This window comes from Vigna angularis, chromosome 3 (assembly GCF_016808095.1).
Source record: "Vigna angularis cultivar LongXiaoDou No.4 chromosome 3, ASM1680809v1, whole genome shotgun sequence".
NCBI lineage: Eukaryota > Viridiplantae > Streptophyta > Magnoliopsida > Fabales > Fabaceae > Vigna > Vigna angularis.
The window spans coordinates 6,982,803-6,998,885 of NC_068972.1; the positions used below are offsets into that span (position 1 = coordinate 6,982,803).

The following is a 16,083-nucleotide window of genomic DNA, read 5'->3' on the forward strand; positions in this document are numbered from 1 at the left end:
ATCTAATCATATCTTATTTACCGACCACACATTACACAACATTTTTCAAACTTTATAGTTCAACCACCACTTTCCACGTGTTCATTTTCTATGTCTTTCTTCTCCAAATACAACACTACACTCGCCCGCTACTCATCCCCTTATATAACACCATCCCATAACATTTTCTAAGCTTTGTTCTTTCACTCCAAAACCACTCTACCATGCTACTCTGACAACTTTCCATGGCCAATGCTGCTTACTCTTCCTTTTCATGTTACTGCCTAATTCTTGCTTTGGGCCTCTCTTCTTTTAGTACCTGCATTTCGGCCCACGTTGCCTTGGGCTCCAGGTTATTGTCTAGTAAGGCCCTAACTTGGGTTTCAGAAAACGGCACATTTGCTTTCGGGTTCACTCCGGCAGATACCGATAATCGATTGTTTGTGCTTGGCGTTTGGTTTGCACAGCTTCCAGGAGATCCAACTGTAGTTTGGTCACCCAATAGGTACCATTTTTTCATCTTCCACTTTATAAATGAACTTATTCTATTCAATTCACGTTTCTGAATATAGCAAAAGTATTCCATAAAATGAAATTCATTCAGTGTGTAAATTAAGTTTTTTTTTCTTTCTGAAATTTAATTTACTGAGAACCTTGACTAGATTAAAATTTTATAGTGATCGTACGTGAGGGCCAAAATGAAGAACGAGTGAAATGAAAAAAAATAAATAAAATAGCCTTAAGCCAAATATGATGTAAAAACCAAACGGCACCAATATGTCAAGGGAGCACAGGAAGAAAAGATGTAATATATTTGAAAAACTATAGACGCAAGGAGAATCAAACAGTCATATAGTCGTAGTTATATAATATTTTTTCAATCTCTTATGCAAATAAATTTGCTTTTTATTTCAATTATAAAATGCATGAACTCACGTTTAGATTGTAGGTATTTTTAAAATAAAATTTAAATTTACGAATTTATTAATTAAAGTTAACTACTTTAATCTTCTCAATGAATTAGTTTTTTTTTTATCATTTGTATCAGAATATTTCTCAATAAATAGTCATTAGTTATTTCTTTTTATAACGTAAAAGTCATTAATATTTAGTTATTTGCTGAAAAATAGTATAAAGGTTAAATTTATTTTGCATACTCTTGTAGTTTGCTACATTTTTATATATAGTTCTTAGTTTATAAATTTTTAACATTATCTTTACACTTATCTTTTTAATAAATCTTTACAGATCAATCTTTTAAACAGGTAATATTTCCATTCGTCTTGAAATAATGAAAGCATTAATTTATTGGGAAATCAATTTAGTTAATCAAATGTTGGGGGCTAGTTTTCACACAAAACAACAATAGTGTTATATCAGTGTAGTGCAGATTATATTTAGATGGTTAGTTCTGGTTTTTGACTTAGACAAAGAGGAAGTCATGAATCGTATCTCCATCTAGTTTTTAGTGTTTACAAAAGCTTCTGCAGGTTATGAATGCCAACATGTTTCATTTTCTTTGATCTCAATCCAAATAGAGACAATCCTGTATCCCAAGATGCAACATTGGAGCTTGACACCACTGGCAACCTTGTTCTCGTGGATGGAGACATCACAGTGTGGACCTCAAACACCTCAGGTGCCGGTGTACAAGCAGCAGTCATGGCAGAATCCGGCAACTTCATCCTCCAGAACGCCAACAACCACCCTGTGTGGCAGAGTTTTTCTCAACCTTCCGACACTCTCCTCCCCAACCAGCTTCTAACAGTGTCTTCAGAACTAACTTCATCTAAGTCTTCTTCTCATGGTGGCTACTATTCTCTCAAAATGCTTCAACAGCGTACTTCCTTAAGCCTTGCTCTCACTTACAATCTCCTTGAGACTTACCAAGCCTCAGATGAATCATACACCAACTATTCCTATTGGAAAGGCCCTGATATCTCCAATGTGACTGGAGAGGTTATAGCAGTTTTAGACCATGCTGGGAGCTTTGGGATTGTGTATGGAGACTCCTCTGATGGTGCAGTGTATGTGTACAAGAATGATGGTGACGATGCAGGCTTGCCTTCTGCAGTTAATCAATCTGCACCATCGACTGTTCTCAGGAGACTAACACTGGAAAAGAATGGCAATCTGCGGTTGTATCGATGGGACGAAGTGAATGGCTCAAGGCAGTGGGTGCCACAGTGGGCTGCAGTTTCAAATCCATGTGACATTGCTGGAGTTTGTGGCAACGGGGTTTGCAATTTGGATAGAAGTAAGACAAAAGCCACTTGCACTTGCTTGCCAGGAACTTCTAAAGTTGGGAGGGATGGTCTGTGCTATGAGAATTCATCTCTAGTGGGAAAATGCAATGGCAAACATGAAAACCTGACATCCCAGTTTAGGATTTCGACGGTGCAGCAAACCAACTATTATTTTTCTGACATTTCAGTTATAGCTAACTACAGTGATATTTCTAATGAGTCAAAATGTGGGGATGCTTGCTTGTCAGAATGTGATTGCGTGGCTTCTGTTTATGGGCTAAATGAGGAGAGAGCATATTGTTGGGTGTTGAGGAGCTTAAGTTATGGTGGTTTTGAAGATACAGGATCAACTTTGTTTGTGAAAGTAAGAGCAAATGGGTCATGGACTCCAGAAGGCCAAGGAGGGTCTAATAATAGCTCTTCTGGTGGAATGGGAAGTGCAAAGGAGAAGGCTGTGATTATTCCCACTGTTTTGAGCATGGTAGTTCTCATTGTTTTGCTGAGTTTATTACTGTATTACAGCGTTCACAGGAAAAGAACTTTGAAAAGGGAGATGGAAAGTTCCTTGATCTTATCCGGTGCTCCAATGAATTTCACATACCGTGATTTGCAGATCAGGACATGCAACTTTTCACAGCTGCTAGGAACAGGTACGTGTGTTTTATATCAATTTTCACTCCAAAAAAGTTACAGTTACATTAAGAGTTTCGACTTTGTGTGAAGTGTTACTAAAGGTACATGTTTTGCAGGTGGGTTTGGGAGTGTATATAAAGGAAGCCTGGGAGACGGTACTCTAGTGGCAGTGAAGAAACTTGACAGGGTTTTGCCCCATGGAGAGAAGGAATTCATCACTGAAGTAAACACTATTGGCTCAATGCATCATATGAATTTGGTTCGCCTATGCGGCTATTGTTCTGAGGGGTCACATAGGTATGCACTCTTTCTTCGCGATCAATTTTATGATTTTTTCCTTCTTACATAAAAAAGTATCAAGTCTTTTCACATATTTTCTAGCTTTGATAATAACTATCTTAAAAATTATCCTAACGATATGGAATGATACATGTTTACTAAACTAAATTTGTAATGGTTTATTGGCTTTGACAAATATTTGTTTGACAGGCTTCTGGTTTATGAGTTCATGAAGAATGGGTCCTTGGATAAGTGGATCTTCACTTCGTATCAAGGGCGAGATAGATTGTTGGATTGGACAACTCGTTTCAATATAGCCATAGCTACTGCACAAGGAATTGCATACTTTCATGAACAATGCAGGGATAGGATAATACACTGTGACATAAAACCGGAGAATATATTGGTGGACGACAACTTTTGTCCTAAAGTATCTGATTTTGGACTGGCGAAATTGATGGGAAGGGAGCACTCTCATGTGGTGACAATGGTGAGAGGCACAAGAGGTTATTTGGCACCAGAATGGGTTAGTAATCGCCCTATAACTGTCAAAGCTGATGTTTACAGCTATGGGATGCTTCTTTTAGAGATCATTGGTGGTAGGAGAAATCTTGACATGTCATTTGGTCCTGAGGATTTCTTCTATCCTGGTTGGGCTTACAAGGTATATTTTTCAGATTGCACTTATCATTATTAGTATTATGAGAAGAAAAATGTCACTGCACATCATAAAACACATTATACCATCATTCTATCATAATTGTGATGTGTATTAAATTTGTTATCTATGTGGTTGATAAATATAGTGATAGTATAATGTTGGGTTACTGTAGGAGATGACAAATGGGTCAACAATTAAAGTGGCAGATAAAAGATTAAATGGGGCAGTTGATGAAGAAGAGCTAACGAGAGCTCTGAAAGTTGCATTTTGGTGCATCCAAGATGAGGTATCCATGCGACCAACAATGGGGGAAGTGGTGAGACTTCTGGAAGATACGGTGGACATTAATATGCCACCGATGCCACAAACAGTGCTAGAGTTAATTGAGGAAGGCTTAGACCATGTATACAAAGCTATGAAAAGAGAGAATAATCACTCCAGCTCATTCACTCTTACAAGCCATCTCACATCTCGTGCCACATGTAGCAATTCCACAATGTCACCGAGATAGTCTTCAAAATGTAACACAAAAACCTCAACAACCTAGGAATTTGTCTTTCGTGTGATCTGAGTATATGGAAAATCATGGAAGGTTTTGGGAGAAGTCCCACATAAGAAGGAAATAGATTCTTACTCCGCCTGTGTATAACTCCTACCTATTTCTCATTATTTATCCAATATAGCAACAACTGTTCTTTCCTTCTACTCCTTTGTAGTAAAGGGTCATTGTCTGTAATCTTTGTAATTATACCCTTTGCAATTTTGGAGTATTTGTCCTTTATATTCATAATATCTATAATTTTGAATTTTTTACTTATTCTCTTCACCTGTCAATAGTATCATTTTTATACACGTTTTTACAAGTTTAAAGTACAATTAATTTTATAATTAAAATGAATAGAAAAACATTTTATCAATCTAAAAAGAATATTTATTTACTGTAGAATTTAACGGTAACGGTGAACCGGTTCGGTTCAGCTGATTGGATTTGGAAAGTGAGGGGAAGGTCTCCGTTCACAATCAGCACCGAAGATCGGAGACGACGCACGTGCAAACACGACTTCAGTTGAGTGCTAACTAACTACCACAAATCGCCACAAAACCCCACCGGCGCAAATTAGCACCGCCACCGCAAACCCTCTCCTAATCCAGCACGATTCTATTTCCCGTACCAAGGTCGATCAATTCTTGATGCTATTGAGTAACGATAACAACAGCGACTTTCGTTTGCACTTGTAAGCGACGATGGAGAAGATGCGTCACGCGGAGGAGCTGGTGAGGGAGTTTCTGGTGTTCCGCGGCTTCACCAACACCCTCGAATCATACGAGACCGAATTGCGCACCGACATCGGCAAGGGCTTCGAGGTCGACAAGATCCTCGACCTAATCTTCTCCGTCTACGTTCCAAAGTTCCACGCCGATAAGCTTGTGGCGCTTCTCGGGTTCTTCAAGCACTACCTTTCTTCCTCCTCCGACACGCCGCTGGTCTCCACGCTCTTGAAATTGGAGGCTTCTATTCTACGCTTTTATGTCGTCCACGCCGTGCAGTTGAACCGAAACGACAAGGTGGTTGAGTTCTTTGCGCTCTACGGCTCCGAATTGTTGCAGAGGTCGCAAGATTGGACTCAATGGTTCGGTGCGTTTATTTTCTCTTTCGTCGTTTTTGTTTCTGCTCTCATGTGATGAACTTGCACGGTGAAATGAGATGTCGTTTTGTGTTGCAGCAATTCCTTATAAGAAGAACCCGCACTTGGATCCCGAGTTTCGGGTTTTTTTCTCCAAGGAGTGGTATCAGGCTTTGCATCTTTCTTCTAAAAACTTCTTCAGCGAGGTTTTCAATGTTACTCATATCCTTCACGTTAATTCTGTTCGTAGTTCTAAATTGGTGTGGTGATTTTATTTCATGACCATCCTTGACATTGTGGGAAATTGCAGCTGATGAGACTGTAATATTAGAGTTTGGGTTTTGGATTAACTTAGCTCAACAAAATTGTTTTGTGACTTAGTGTTCTCTCCCACTTATATAATTTTCGGAGTTGAGTTTCATGTTTGTTACTATTAGGCTCAGTGCATGAATACTGTGATAGGTGATTTATTAATGGATTTAAGATAAACTCTGATTCCGTATCAGCATTCGGGTATGGTCTAATTAAATCTTATGAAACCGGTTGATTGCGAGATGAGAGTTTTTCTTAATTTATTTACTCGTTTTTGGTCTTATCACTGGTCAATTTCGAGATTTAGATTTTTTTAAACATGGGCGATGTGGTTGTGAAGCGGTGAGACAAACAACCTTTATGTCATTGTAGACCATAATTTAAAAGCATGAATTTCGGTGTCTTGCTTGTTAATTCACAAAATATCGTTATCTCTTTCATAACTTGTATCACCTTAATATTGTATCACGTCTACCTGCACTACTGAAGGTTAGTTCGGAGATGAATGCTACTAATATACTCAAAAGAGATATCGTACATTTAAATCTGAAGTTGTCCCAACTTCAGGCTTTGCTTGATGAGAAAGAGGCACAGTTACGTCAATTTAGAAGGTAAGCGTGTGTTTGTTTATTCAGTCCTGTAGCGTGTATTGGACATACTTGGTTTTCTGATTATTTTGGATTGAAGTATGGTTGGGAGTACTGGTTCACAAAGCAATTTACGTGAAGAAACTGCTCGTACGGTGAAAAATTCTCCGGATGTTTTTCCAACTACCACCTCACAAATAGGTCAAATCGAGGTTATCCAAGATTTAGCAGTGGGTGAACTCGGAAATATTAATTCCGAGTTGATTGGCTCCACATCTTGTGATGATTCAGCCTTTCTATCTGAAGACTGTCTGAGGAATGGCGGAGCTGACGATGCCAGTCTAAAAGGTAACGCAGTGCCTATACATGTCATGCTTCAATACCACTCACTCTTTTAATTCTTTAACCAGTGGACTCTGGTTAAAAAAATAAAAAAGGATTTTTTTATTAGAAATAATGGGATAGCGTACTAAAGTCATCGGGGAGTGCATTGTTACACAACCAATAACAAACTTTCCCTTTTGATTCCTTTACCAGTGACCTTAGGGACTCGATAGCATTTACCATTATTTCAATAGCTTGGTCATTGTATTTAAGATAGTTGCTACCTGATGGCTGCGTTACATGGATAGAGTTGTTCTAATTCGTGGTTGGACATCTTCAAAATGAATAATTATTGTTCTGAAAAGATAATTAGTCAATTAGTCATGGAAGTTACGAGAAAAGTTAGGAAAAAATGTCAGATGCCTGAGTTTTTAGAAATAAAGGAAGTTGTCTGCCAATATGACTCTCATTTACACTTTGAAGACAATGACATCAGTTTTAACTAGTTGTAAACTGTAACTTGCAACCACAAATTGCACTGATTTTGTTTGGTTTCAAATGATAGTTTTCCTAACACGACACTGCAACTATAAGAAGGTACCGGATATGAAAATGAAATTAGAAAGCTAGAATTAGTCGCAGTCTTGCATAACTCATCGAAATGAAACTAAACAGCTTTGTATTTTTTTTTTTTTTTTAATTTCAAACACGGAAGCAACCTTATCAGTTTATCATTACTTATTATTTTGTATTCACTAATTCAGCATGTAACTCTGGTGCACTTTATCTGAACTTTAAATCACACCTAAGTTTCTGGACACTGAATAAATTGTTCTTTAGAATAAGATAGCACTAAATGTTTCTGTAATCCTTGATTGAGTATTTGATAATTGCCAATGAATTTTGTGGTAGAAAACGATGGGGATGAGGATTTTTCTGAAGTCAACGTAGAGCACCAGGTAACAGTGCCTGTTACAGAGACATTGAGGATTCATGTGCCTCAGCTGTTCTGCTTTTGCGTTTTCTTTATCAGAATAAAGTTTTATTGGAATCTGTGTAAATATTATATCCCTGTGGTTTCTAGGAGACATTTTTGGGGCATACTAGTCCAATCAGTCGATGCCGCTTCTCTGCATCTGGAAACAATATTGCCAGTGCTTCTCTGGATGGAACTGTCAGGTGCCCTTTTTAGGAGTCGATATGAAGTGTTATTTTAGTGGAAAAATGAAATAGTTTTCTTGTAAATTTTAGTCTCAATTACTCGCTGTAGCATGTACCTTATTTGCTACGATTTAGAACCCATGTGTGCAGATTTATTCAGAACAATAACATAAACGTCACATACAAATTAAATTAAAAGAAAGCTTGATGCAGTCTAATACCTTTTTTTTTACAAAATGCCCTTTATAGGTTCCACTTCATCAATCCTTCTTTACCTTTCACTGAGTATCTGCAACTCTTCCTTAATTTTTATGAAGTCTCTCAAGCATTTTCATCTTTGTTTGCTATGCATGTTTTAATGAAGGATATGGACTTATGACACATCAACACCAGTGTCTAGAAACGCAACCATATATTGTGGCACTGAAATTTTGTCCCTTGACTGGGAATGTAAATCAGACCGCTTGGTATGTGAATAGATCAGTGATTGAATTTATTCAGTTTCAATGAACATGAGATTATACGATCAGATTATTAAATTTTTCCTCTTGATAAAAAGCTTCTTATTGGTACATCCGATGGGTGCATTAAAGCATGGAATGTGGATGCAAAGAGAGTTGTCTGTGATCTCAGCACAACTGAATCATTTCCAAGGTATTTTCCAATTATATGATGGCTTAAATATTTTGAAGGTCACGGAAAATATAGCAGTTTTATGTTTTTAATCCCTACATTTGTTTTTTGGTTTTGCTCCTTGCAATTGTCATTGTTTTTGGTCGTTGTCATGACATTGACTTGCCATTAACAATATTATGTTTTATGTCTTTGCAAATATAACAGTGTTGGTTTTATGTTCCTGCAAAATATAACATTTGTTTTTAGTCCCTATAGTAATTTTTGTTTGCTCCCTACTTTTTGGCTTCCATAAAATATAAAGGTTTCCCTTTTAAGTCTCTACTGTTATGACTAGGATAAACAAGTGACAGAATGTGGCAGGGATGAAAAATTAAAGAAACTAAAAACAATGTTATAATTTTTTGGGGACTTCAAATGCATTTGAACCTTATAATTTTTTCAGGTTTTTGTAAAGGACACCGGTAGGTTGATACATCCACACTCATTTGACTTTGTTTTTATTAATGGGAGAGTGAAGATACATGTGTCAAATGAGTATAAAAGTGTATTAAAGTAATTTTTCCCTTCTATGAATTACCTTTTAACACTTCTATCCATGTTTTACAGTGTATTGGACCTAAAGTGCAGTCCTGTGGAACCTATTTTTGTGTCTGCAGCAGCATCTGGAGGGTAATTGTTAAATTTTTAAATATTGAATTCTTTCGTATACTAGTAAATTAATTTAATTTGGTAATCTGTTTTAAAAATGTTAGTTTATTTATGATATATGTATGTTTTTCTGTTTTGAATTCGGAAATAAGGATGAATCTATGGTTAAATACCATTGGTTAAGGTATCCTTTCCTTTATTTTGCTTTCACTATCCATTCTCTGTTTTTCACCTTTTGTTAATATTGCGATGTTTATGCTGTCTGCGTAGTGCTGGTTCCAAATATGTTGACAACCTGGGTTTCGCATCTCTAACTGTGTGGAACATGAAGACTTGGAAAGCCATGGTACGGGCTTCTTTGTATAAAATGTTTTATGTATGTTGTTTTATGGCTATTTTTAATTTTGGATTTCATAAAGACAGTCCTTCCTCTTGGAGAAGATCCCCCAGCAATTACTTCTCTATGCTTTAATCACAATGGAAAGATTTTGGCAGCTGCTGCAGTTGATGGAATGATTCACATGTTTGGTATCCTTAATTTTATTTATTTGATTCTTTCCTTGCTGTGGTCTTGGTGATTCCTTTATAAAATAATTTTTTGTGGTTGTTAACACTTTTCCATTATCATTTGACTTGATTGTTATATTTCCATTATTATCTGTTTTGATTCTAATTTCACTTAATCCTTTGCTTTTATATAATTACCTTAAGTTATCATCACTTAATTTCAACAATGCTATTTATTTAAATATTCTCTTTCTGGAGTTGTCAATTTGCTGGAATTTCTTATGCATTCTACTAGAGGTTCCCTATTTTAGACTAAATTATTCTAGGATTATAGGCTCAGTCATTCAGTGAAATAGAATACTGCAATTTTTTTTTGGATAATAGATTGTATATTGAATGTTGAATCAGTGACCCCATGGTTTGACAACGTCATCCTTAACCAGTCGAAGACATGTCTGCTGGTCTACAAATCACTGGCTGGCCAGCACATGATTCTTCCATCAGTTCTATTCTGTTTGGACCAGACGAGACTAGCATTTTTAGCCTTGGCTCTGATGGGAAGGCAAGCATAATTAATAATGTTATTCCAGCTCGTGAAAAGGGTTGTACATCGGTATTGATTGCTTCTTTGTTGTCAGATTTTTGAATGGAGCTTGCAAAATCAAGGTCAAATCCTGTGGTCGAGAGACTGTAGTAGGTATATTCCTGTTTGGCAGCTTACAATTAGATTTAAAATGTTTCCTTTTTTTTTGTGTGTGGCTAGTTGTACTTTGTCGAAGGTAGGGAAATTAGATTTGAAATTGAGGGTTGTCATATGTTAGACTCAAGAAGTAAACACACTTCAATATGAATAAATTATGGATATAATATCGGTTTTAACATCAAGCAAGACAGGGCTTCTCCCTATCAAAGAATTTCGTCGTTCAAATACCTCAAAAAGAAATCCAAAATCTTAAATTCGCTCTACAGAACTTGTCACAACCTACATAACTATTATACCATTACATATAACTGCAGAACCCTGAATTCATCTAAACAACTCATCTTCAATGATGAATAGTGCGAGAAACATTAGCCTTTGCATGTTCCGTCTGCTAACTTTGTTCTACTCATTCATAAAATATCCTCAGGCTTGTTCCTCTAGAATTTCTTACTATACAAGTAACATGACGAACAGCTGCACATAATCTCTAACCTAACACGTTTGACAGATTTCACTAACATGTTGCTAAGGTTCCCCACTCCACTTTTTTAACTTCTCTAGAACAACTCTGCAGTCAGTTTCCAATTCTTCACATGTAATTTCTTTTTCAAATACTGAAATGGTAAACCCAATGCACCACAGACCCTACATCCATTGTCACAAAGGCCAGAGGTCCCTTCATCTCTGGTCTTGTGTTTGGATACTTTTCTGCCCAAGCCAACCCTCCAATTGGATCACTCATCAAACTTCGGCAATTTAACCCTCTGTCTGCACTGCCTTTCTTTAGCCATCATTGGTTGTGTTTGCATCTAGATGTTCATGACTGTGTGTAATGGGAATTCATGAATGACTAGGACTTCCTGTATCTTGACCGCCTCTCCTGAAGCCTTTTGCTTCATCTATTCCTTTGTGCATCTCAACAGGCCAGAACATCATCGTAACTTTAGATGGCGCAGGACAGAGGTATATGATGTAGTGGCTTGATAAACAATCATATTTAACCAATGCTGTCGATCAGAAAGGGTGAAACAAATGTAATTTGTGGACTGTAACTCGGATAGTAAAATCCTCGCGAAAATGCTCAATTAATTATATTTGCACGGATACTTATACATGAAAATAACAGAAAATACTGGAGTAGCTTGTTATGTTGCATTAATTACAACTTGATGCGATATATGTGGAATAACAGTGGTACGATGTGTGCATTTTTTTTTCTGGCTTGCTTTCTAGAGAAATTTTGTCTCTATTCCTCCTACCCTTGGTTTTAGATATGTTTGAAGAATTAATTCTTATTATGACACCTTTTAACCTTTCATAGGTTCTGTTACCCCCTCAACGGTTCAAAATATTTCAGACATGAGATGGCATTAGACGCAAATGGGAGGAGACTCTTGGTAACATCCAGTTCAGTCAGAGCACCCATATATCAGGTTGATTTTTCCTCGTGAACTGTGATTTAACCCCTCTGCTTTTAAGGGGCTATACTTTAGTTATCCATATATTGGCTTGAACATTTCTGGTTCTGTTGCTAGTTATCTGGAATTGTCAATGTCTGGTTCTCTTGTTTCAGGTTCATGGTCATCTAAGTGGTTGGAGAACACTACCGCACGGTGCTCCTATTACTGCTGTAGATTGGCATCCGACCCTGCCGATTTTCTTGACTGGATCAGCTGATAACTCCGTCCGAGTAACATCTTTGTCATAGCACCAGGTTGTAACATGCGAGTTTTTTTATTATTCTTTTTTGAGACTTCATTGGATTTTTATGTTGTAATATATTGGTGTTCTCGCTCTCTCTCTCTAGATTGACCGGTAGATGTATAGAGGTTACCAGCCGATCTTATATTATCAGCAGCATGTTTTGCTACTTACTACACAAATACCATTGTTTATGAATATTCCAAAGCCACAATTTTTTTATAGGAACCAACTTGGACTTGATGTATTGGTTTGTTTTAAGTTGATGACCATATATAAGAGATATGGAAACCTTCTAAGCTAGAACACTCAGCCTTGTATTGTGTCTTATGAATTTCAGGCTTCTTATTTGTATCTGGTTATCTCATGTAAATTATAATTAATGCATAATTGGAGGTGTTACCCTTGATTTTCCTCTAATAATTAAATCATTTCTTCTCTAAAATGGTAGTATGAATGAGGTCTCATTGATGATCCATGTTAGCTTGCTAATAATTAGCGTTCATCAATGCATATGTTTGCTTTATTAAGAAAGAAAGTTTCGAGATCTGACATTACAAGCAAGTATAATACTTAAACAAGATTATTGGGATTCTCCTAACATGATCTTGGCTCATAGCTCAAAATAAAATAACCTATGTTCTACGTGCCTTATGAATGGGGGGTGGTAGGGATTGTTTTTCTTATTTTATATGCTTGCAGTTTTAAAAGTATTTTAATTAACTATAAGTTTCTTATTGGTTTTTTGTCTAAGATTTTCCCTCAATGAGATGGATTATCCCACTAAATCAGTTTTTTTTTTGGATGAAAATTCAAACAGAGTTGACGGAGTAAACAACATTTCTTTATTTGATAACTTTTGCAAATGAAAGAAACAAAATGATCGAATACCGTAAACCTAATATCTGATTTTTATTTTTATTTTTTACTTTTCTATACATTATGCAATTCCCTTAATAAAAAAAAAGTAAAGTTTGATCGTATAGTTCCTCAAAATATTTTGGAATATTAATTTTAATTCTATAAAACAATTAAATTGTCTTCTTACTTTTTTCCTTCAAAGCTTCACTGTATACTTTAATTTGTGACTCTGCTTTCTTACCATACTTCTATAGTCTCGTTTATTTATGGAAGATTTTCATCCACTTCAATTCTGGATCGAAAACAAATCAGGACAAACTCGTCAACGTTTCAAATGATCATTCCAACTTTTTTTAATATTATCCTAAACCCATCTCCATATACATTGCAAACCATTCACAGAATTCAAATTCCAGAGTAAACAGAAGCATTTACAATGGACTATGTAGCTCCGCTAAACTTTGTACAAGTCACGACTTTTATTGTAGAAAATCATTTATATATTGGCCGTGTAAAGCAATTTTACACTGCCATTTCATCACACACTTCTTTTATTTTTATATATCCTGAATCACACATGAACTCCCGCTGCAAAAACCTCTGTATTTGATGGGTAACTTTGTGAAGCACATGAACATTAAGGACCTGCAGTGCATAAATGAAACTGAAGTTTATATTTGAAAATGTGTCCATGTATTTGTGTATGCATGCATAGTTGCATGTATTGGATCAAAGAGAGTAAATCTAATTACTTTCTAGATAGTGAATAATATATCGATCTTTAAAAAAAATATGCATATTGACTTGACTAAATTTAAAACTGAAAGAAAAATGTCTCTTCACGTACCACAGTGGCAGTTTCCTACATTTCAGTAATGGAGTTTATCTTTTGGATGACAAAGTCAGAAATTCTGTTAAGGAATTTAAAATAAGCACGTCTGCATTTTCTGTTGAAGAAAACGGTGCCCAATAGTCCCCAAAATCCTGCGGCAAATCCCATTCCTAGTCCCATGTCGAACCATGAATGCACCTGAAATTTGTCATCATCACTATCATCTCCTCTCATAGATTTTTTGTTGTTGGGATATTCATCTGGAGGACATATCTTAGTAAGTGGAGGTCCACATAGGTCAGGATTGTGGATATAGCTAAGATTTGTGGAACCAAGTTGCGTCCCTGCTGGGATTTTGCCCATAAAATTGTTGAATGATAGATTCAAGACCCCAAGAAAATGCAAAGCAGACATGGACTGAGGAATTTCTCCCGATAAATTATTTGATGAAAGATCAATGGACTCCAACTGTTGTAAATTGCCAATCTCATTTGGTATCGTTCCAATCAATTGATTATGGGACAAATTCAAGGACTGTAATCCAGTTAGCATATATATCCCCAGAGGCACACTTCCAGACAAGTTGTTGCTTGAAAGATCAATGGCATTCATCACATCAAAATATGGTAACTCGTTTCCCTTTATAAGCAGCTGAATGCTACACGAAATCTGTACAGATAAACCTGGGTAATTAAGGGTAAATTTGAATGTACGAGTTACAGAATTACTAAAATCCATAGCTGTGATGTTTTGGAGACAATTGGGTATTGGTCCTGATAATTTATTACTCGCCAAATTTATTATCATTAAAGAACGAAGTTGGCATAGCTGCGTGGGAATATTGCCATTGAATTGATTGGATCTCAATTCAAGACCTTCAACTTTTTGCCCCAACCAAGTTGGTATGACCCCAGAAAGATTATTGCGGCATAGATCGAGTATGCGAAGATTCTTGCAGTTTCTCAGTGAAAAGGGCACCTTTCCGAAGAACTTGTTACTTTTCAGATACAGAAAACGAAGGTTAGACAAGGAACCCATTGAGCGAGGAATCTCGCCTGTGAGATCGTTGAATCTTAGATTGATAAGAACCAATGACTTCCAATTATTCCAACAATCTGTGAGTTCTCCTGATAAATTGTTATAACTCATGTCCAAGTACACTAAATTGCTTTCATGTCTCATATTGTGACACAAAAGAGGAGAAATGGATCCTGACAATGAGTTATTACGTAAGTGTAAAACAACCACTTCTGGTGATATACGCGGCATGCCACCTCTTAAATTATTGGCCACTAACCAAACCACTTTTGAACTTAGAAACACCTTTGACATGTCCCCATTGATCGTGTTGTTTTCCAAAGAGGTATATTCGAGTTGAGTAGTGAAGTTCCAAAACATGTCCAGAGGTTCAAATGAAGCGGTTGAGTCTCTGATAGTCAGATATTTCAGAGAGCTTTGTGTGAATAGCCATGCAGGAAGTTTGTCTCTCAAATAACCCAATTCAACATTTAGAAGTTGAAAAGGAGGGACCCACTTGGCATCAAAGTCAAAGATCAGGAAGGGTGAACTCAGGGAAAAGTTCTTTAAATTTCTTAAAGAACGTAAACTTTTTTCAGACACAATTCCAGTTAAGGGATTATTTGAAACTCTAAGGGTTTCTAATTTGAAGAGTTGTCCGAGCTCCACTGGAAGGTTTCCATTCAAATCATTTGACTCGAGCATCAATTTGATCAACGATGACAAATTTCCTAAACTTGTAGGGATTGGACCAGAAAAAAGATTGTGAGAAAGATCAAGTTCTTGCAGTTGTTCAAGTTGTCCTAGCCAACTTGGAATGGGTCCTTTGAGAATATTACCACACAAAACCAAGGACTTGAGACTTTTAAAATTTGGTAGTGTTTTGGGTAGTTGGCTATGTATCTGATTTTGACTGAGGTCAATACGAGAGATTTCACAGCTAAGATTGAATAACCAATTAGGCAACTCAAACATAAAACGGTTGTCAGCAAGATTTAGAACTTGAAGTGAAGTGAAATTGGCATGTTGAAGATATGGATAGATGTTTTCAAGTTCACAACACTTCAAGTGTAACTCTTCAAGTGAAGGGAGCATGGTCACTGGTTGAAGCCAGTCAATGTCCTTGTGAAGATGAACACCACCAAGGTTAAGATATTGCAGTGAGGTAAGATGGGAAATCCAATGGAGATTATCGACCAAAAGATCATAATTTTGTGATAAATCTAGATACCGGAGATTGGTGGAGTTTCCACACAGACGAGAAAGGTTACCTATTGGTGGAGTTACCATTGAGGTATATTGCATGAACTTGAAGTTATTGTTGCTTAAATTCAAGTAACTCAAAGACTGAAGTTCCAACAGAGACAAGCT

General features: G+C 36.6%; 3 protein-coding genes across 4 annotated transcripts; 2 read left to right on the forward strand and 1 right to left on the reverse strand.

Annotated features, from left to right (window-relative positions):
• LOC128193324 (G-type lectin S-receptor-like serine/threonine-protein kinase At5g24080) lies at nt 1-4,615 on the forward strand. 2 transcript variants are annotated; one of them, XM_017559397.2, is made up of 5 exons: nt 1-484; nt 1,518-2,875; nt 2,975-3,155; nt 3,348-3,801; nt 3,971-4,615. In XM_017559397.2, the coding sequence occupies exons 1-5, from the start codon at nt 225-227 to the stop codon at nt 4,307-4,309; spliced, it is 2,592 nt and encodes an 863-aa protein (XP_017414886.1). In that variant the 5' UTR covers nt 1-224; the 3' UTR covers nt 4,310-4,615. The 2 variants fall into 2 exon arrangements, with proteins under 2 accessions (XP_017414886.1, XP_017414887.1); XM_017559398.2 differs by having other exon boundaries at nt 364-484; nt 1,470-2,875.
• Nucleotides 4,616-4,781: 166 nt separating this feature from the next.
• LOC108326120 (uncharacterized) lies at nt 4,782-12,232 on the forward strand. Its single transcript, XM_052875016.1, has 15 exons — nt 4,782-5,434; nt 5,523-5,644; nt 6,204-6,346; nt 6,423-6,670; nt 7,559-7,605; nt 7,731-7,825; nt 8,172-8,274; nt 8,367-8,461; nt 9,050-9,112; nt 9,362-9,437; nt 9,511-9,619; nt 10,048-10,160; nt 10,237-10,295; nt 11,623-11,734; nt 11,875-12,232. The coding sequence occupies exons 1-15, from the start codon at nt 5,044-5,046 to the stop codon at nt 12,007-12,009; spliced, it is 1,911 nt and encodes a 636-aa protein (XP_052730976.1). The 5' UTR covers nt 4,782-5,043; the 3' UTR covers nt 12,010-12,232.
• A 1,055-nt stretch (nt 12,233-13,287) lies between these two features.
• Nucleotides 13,288-15,443, reverse strand: LOC108324745 (receptor-like protein EIX2). Its single transcript, XM_017557676.2, has 2 exons — nt 13,711-15,443; nt 13,288-13,508 (listed from the first exon to the last, which is right to left on the reverse strand). Exon 1 carries the CDS (start codon nt 15,415-15,417, stop codon nt 13,726-13,728), a length of 1,692 nt encoding a protein of 563 aa, XP_017413165.2. The 5' UTR covers nt 15,418-15,443; the 3' UTR covers nt 13,288-13,508; nt 13,711-13,725.
• Nucleotides 15,444-16,083: the final 640 nt, after the last annotated feature.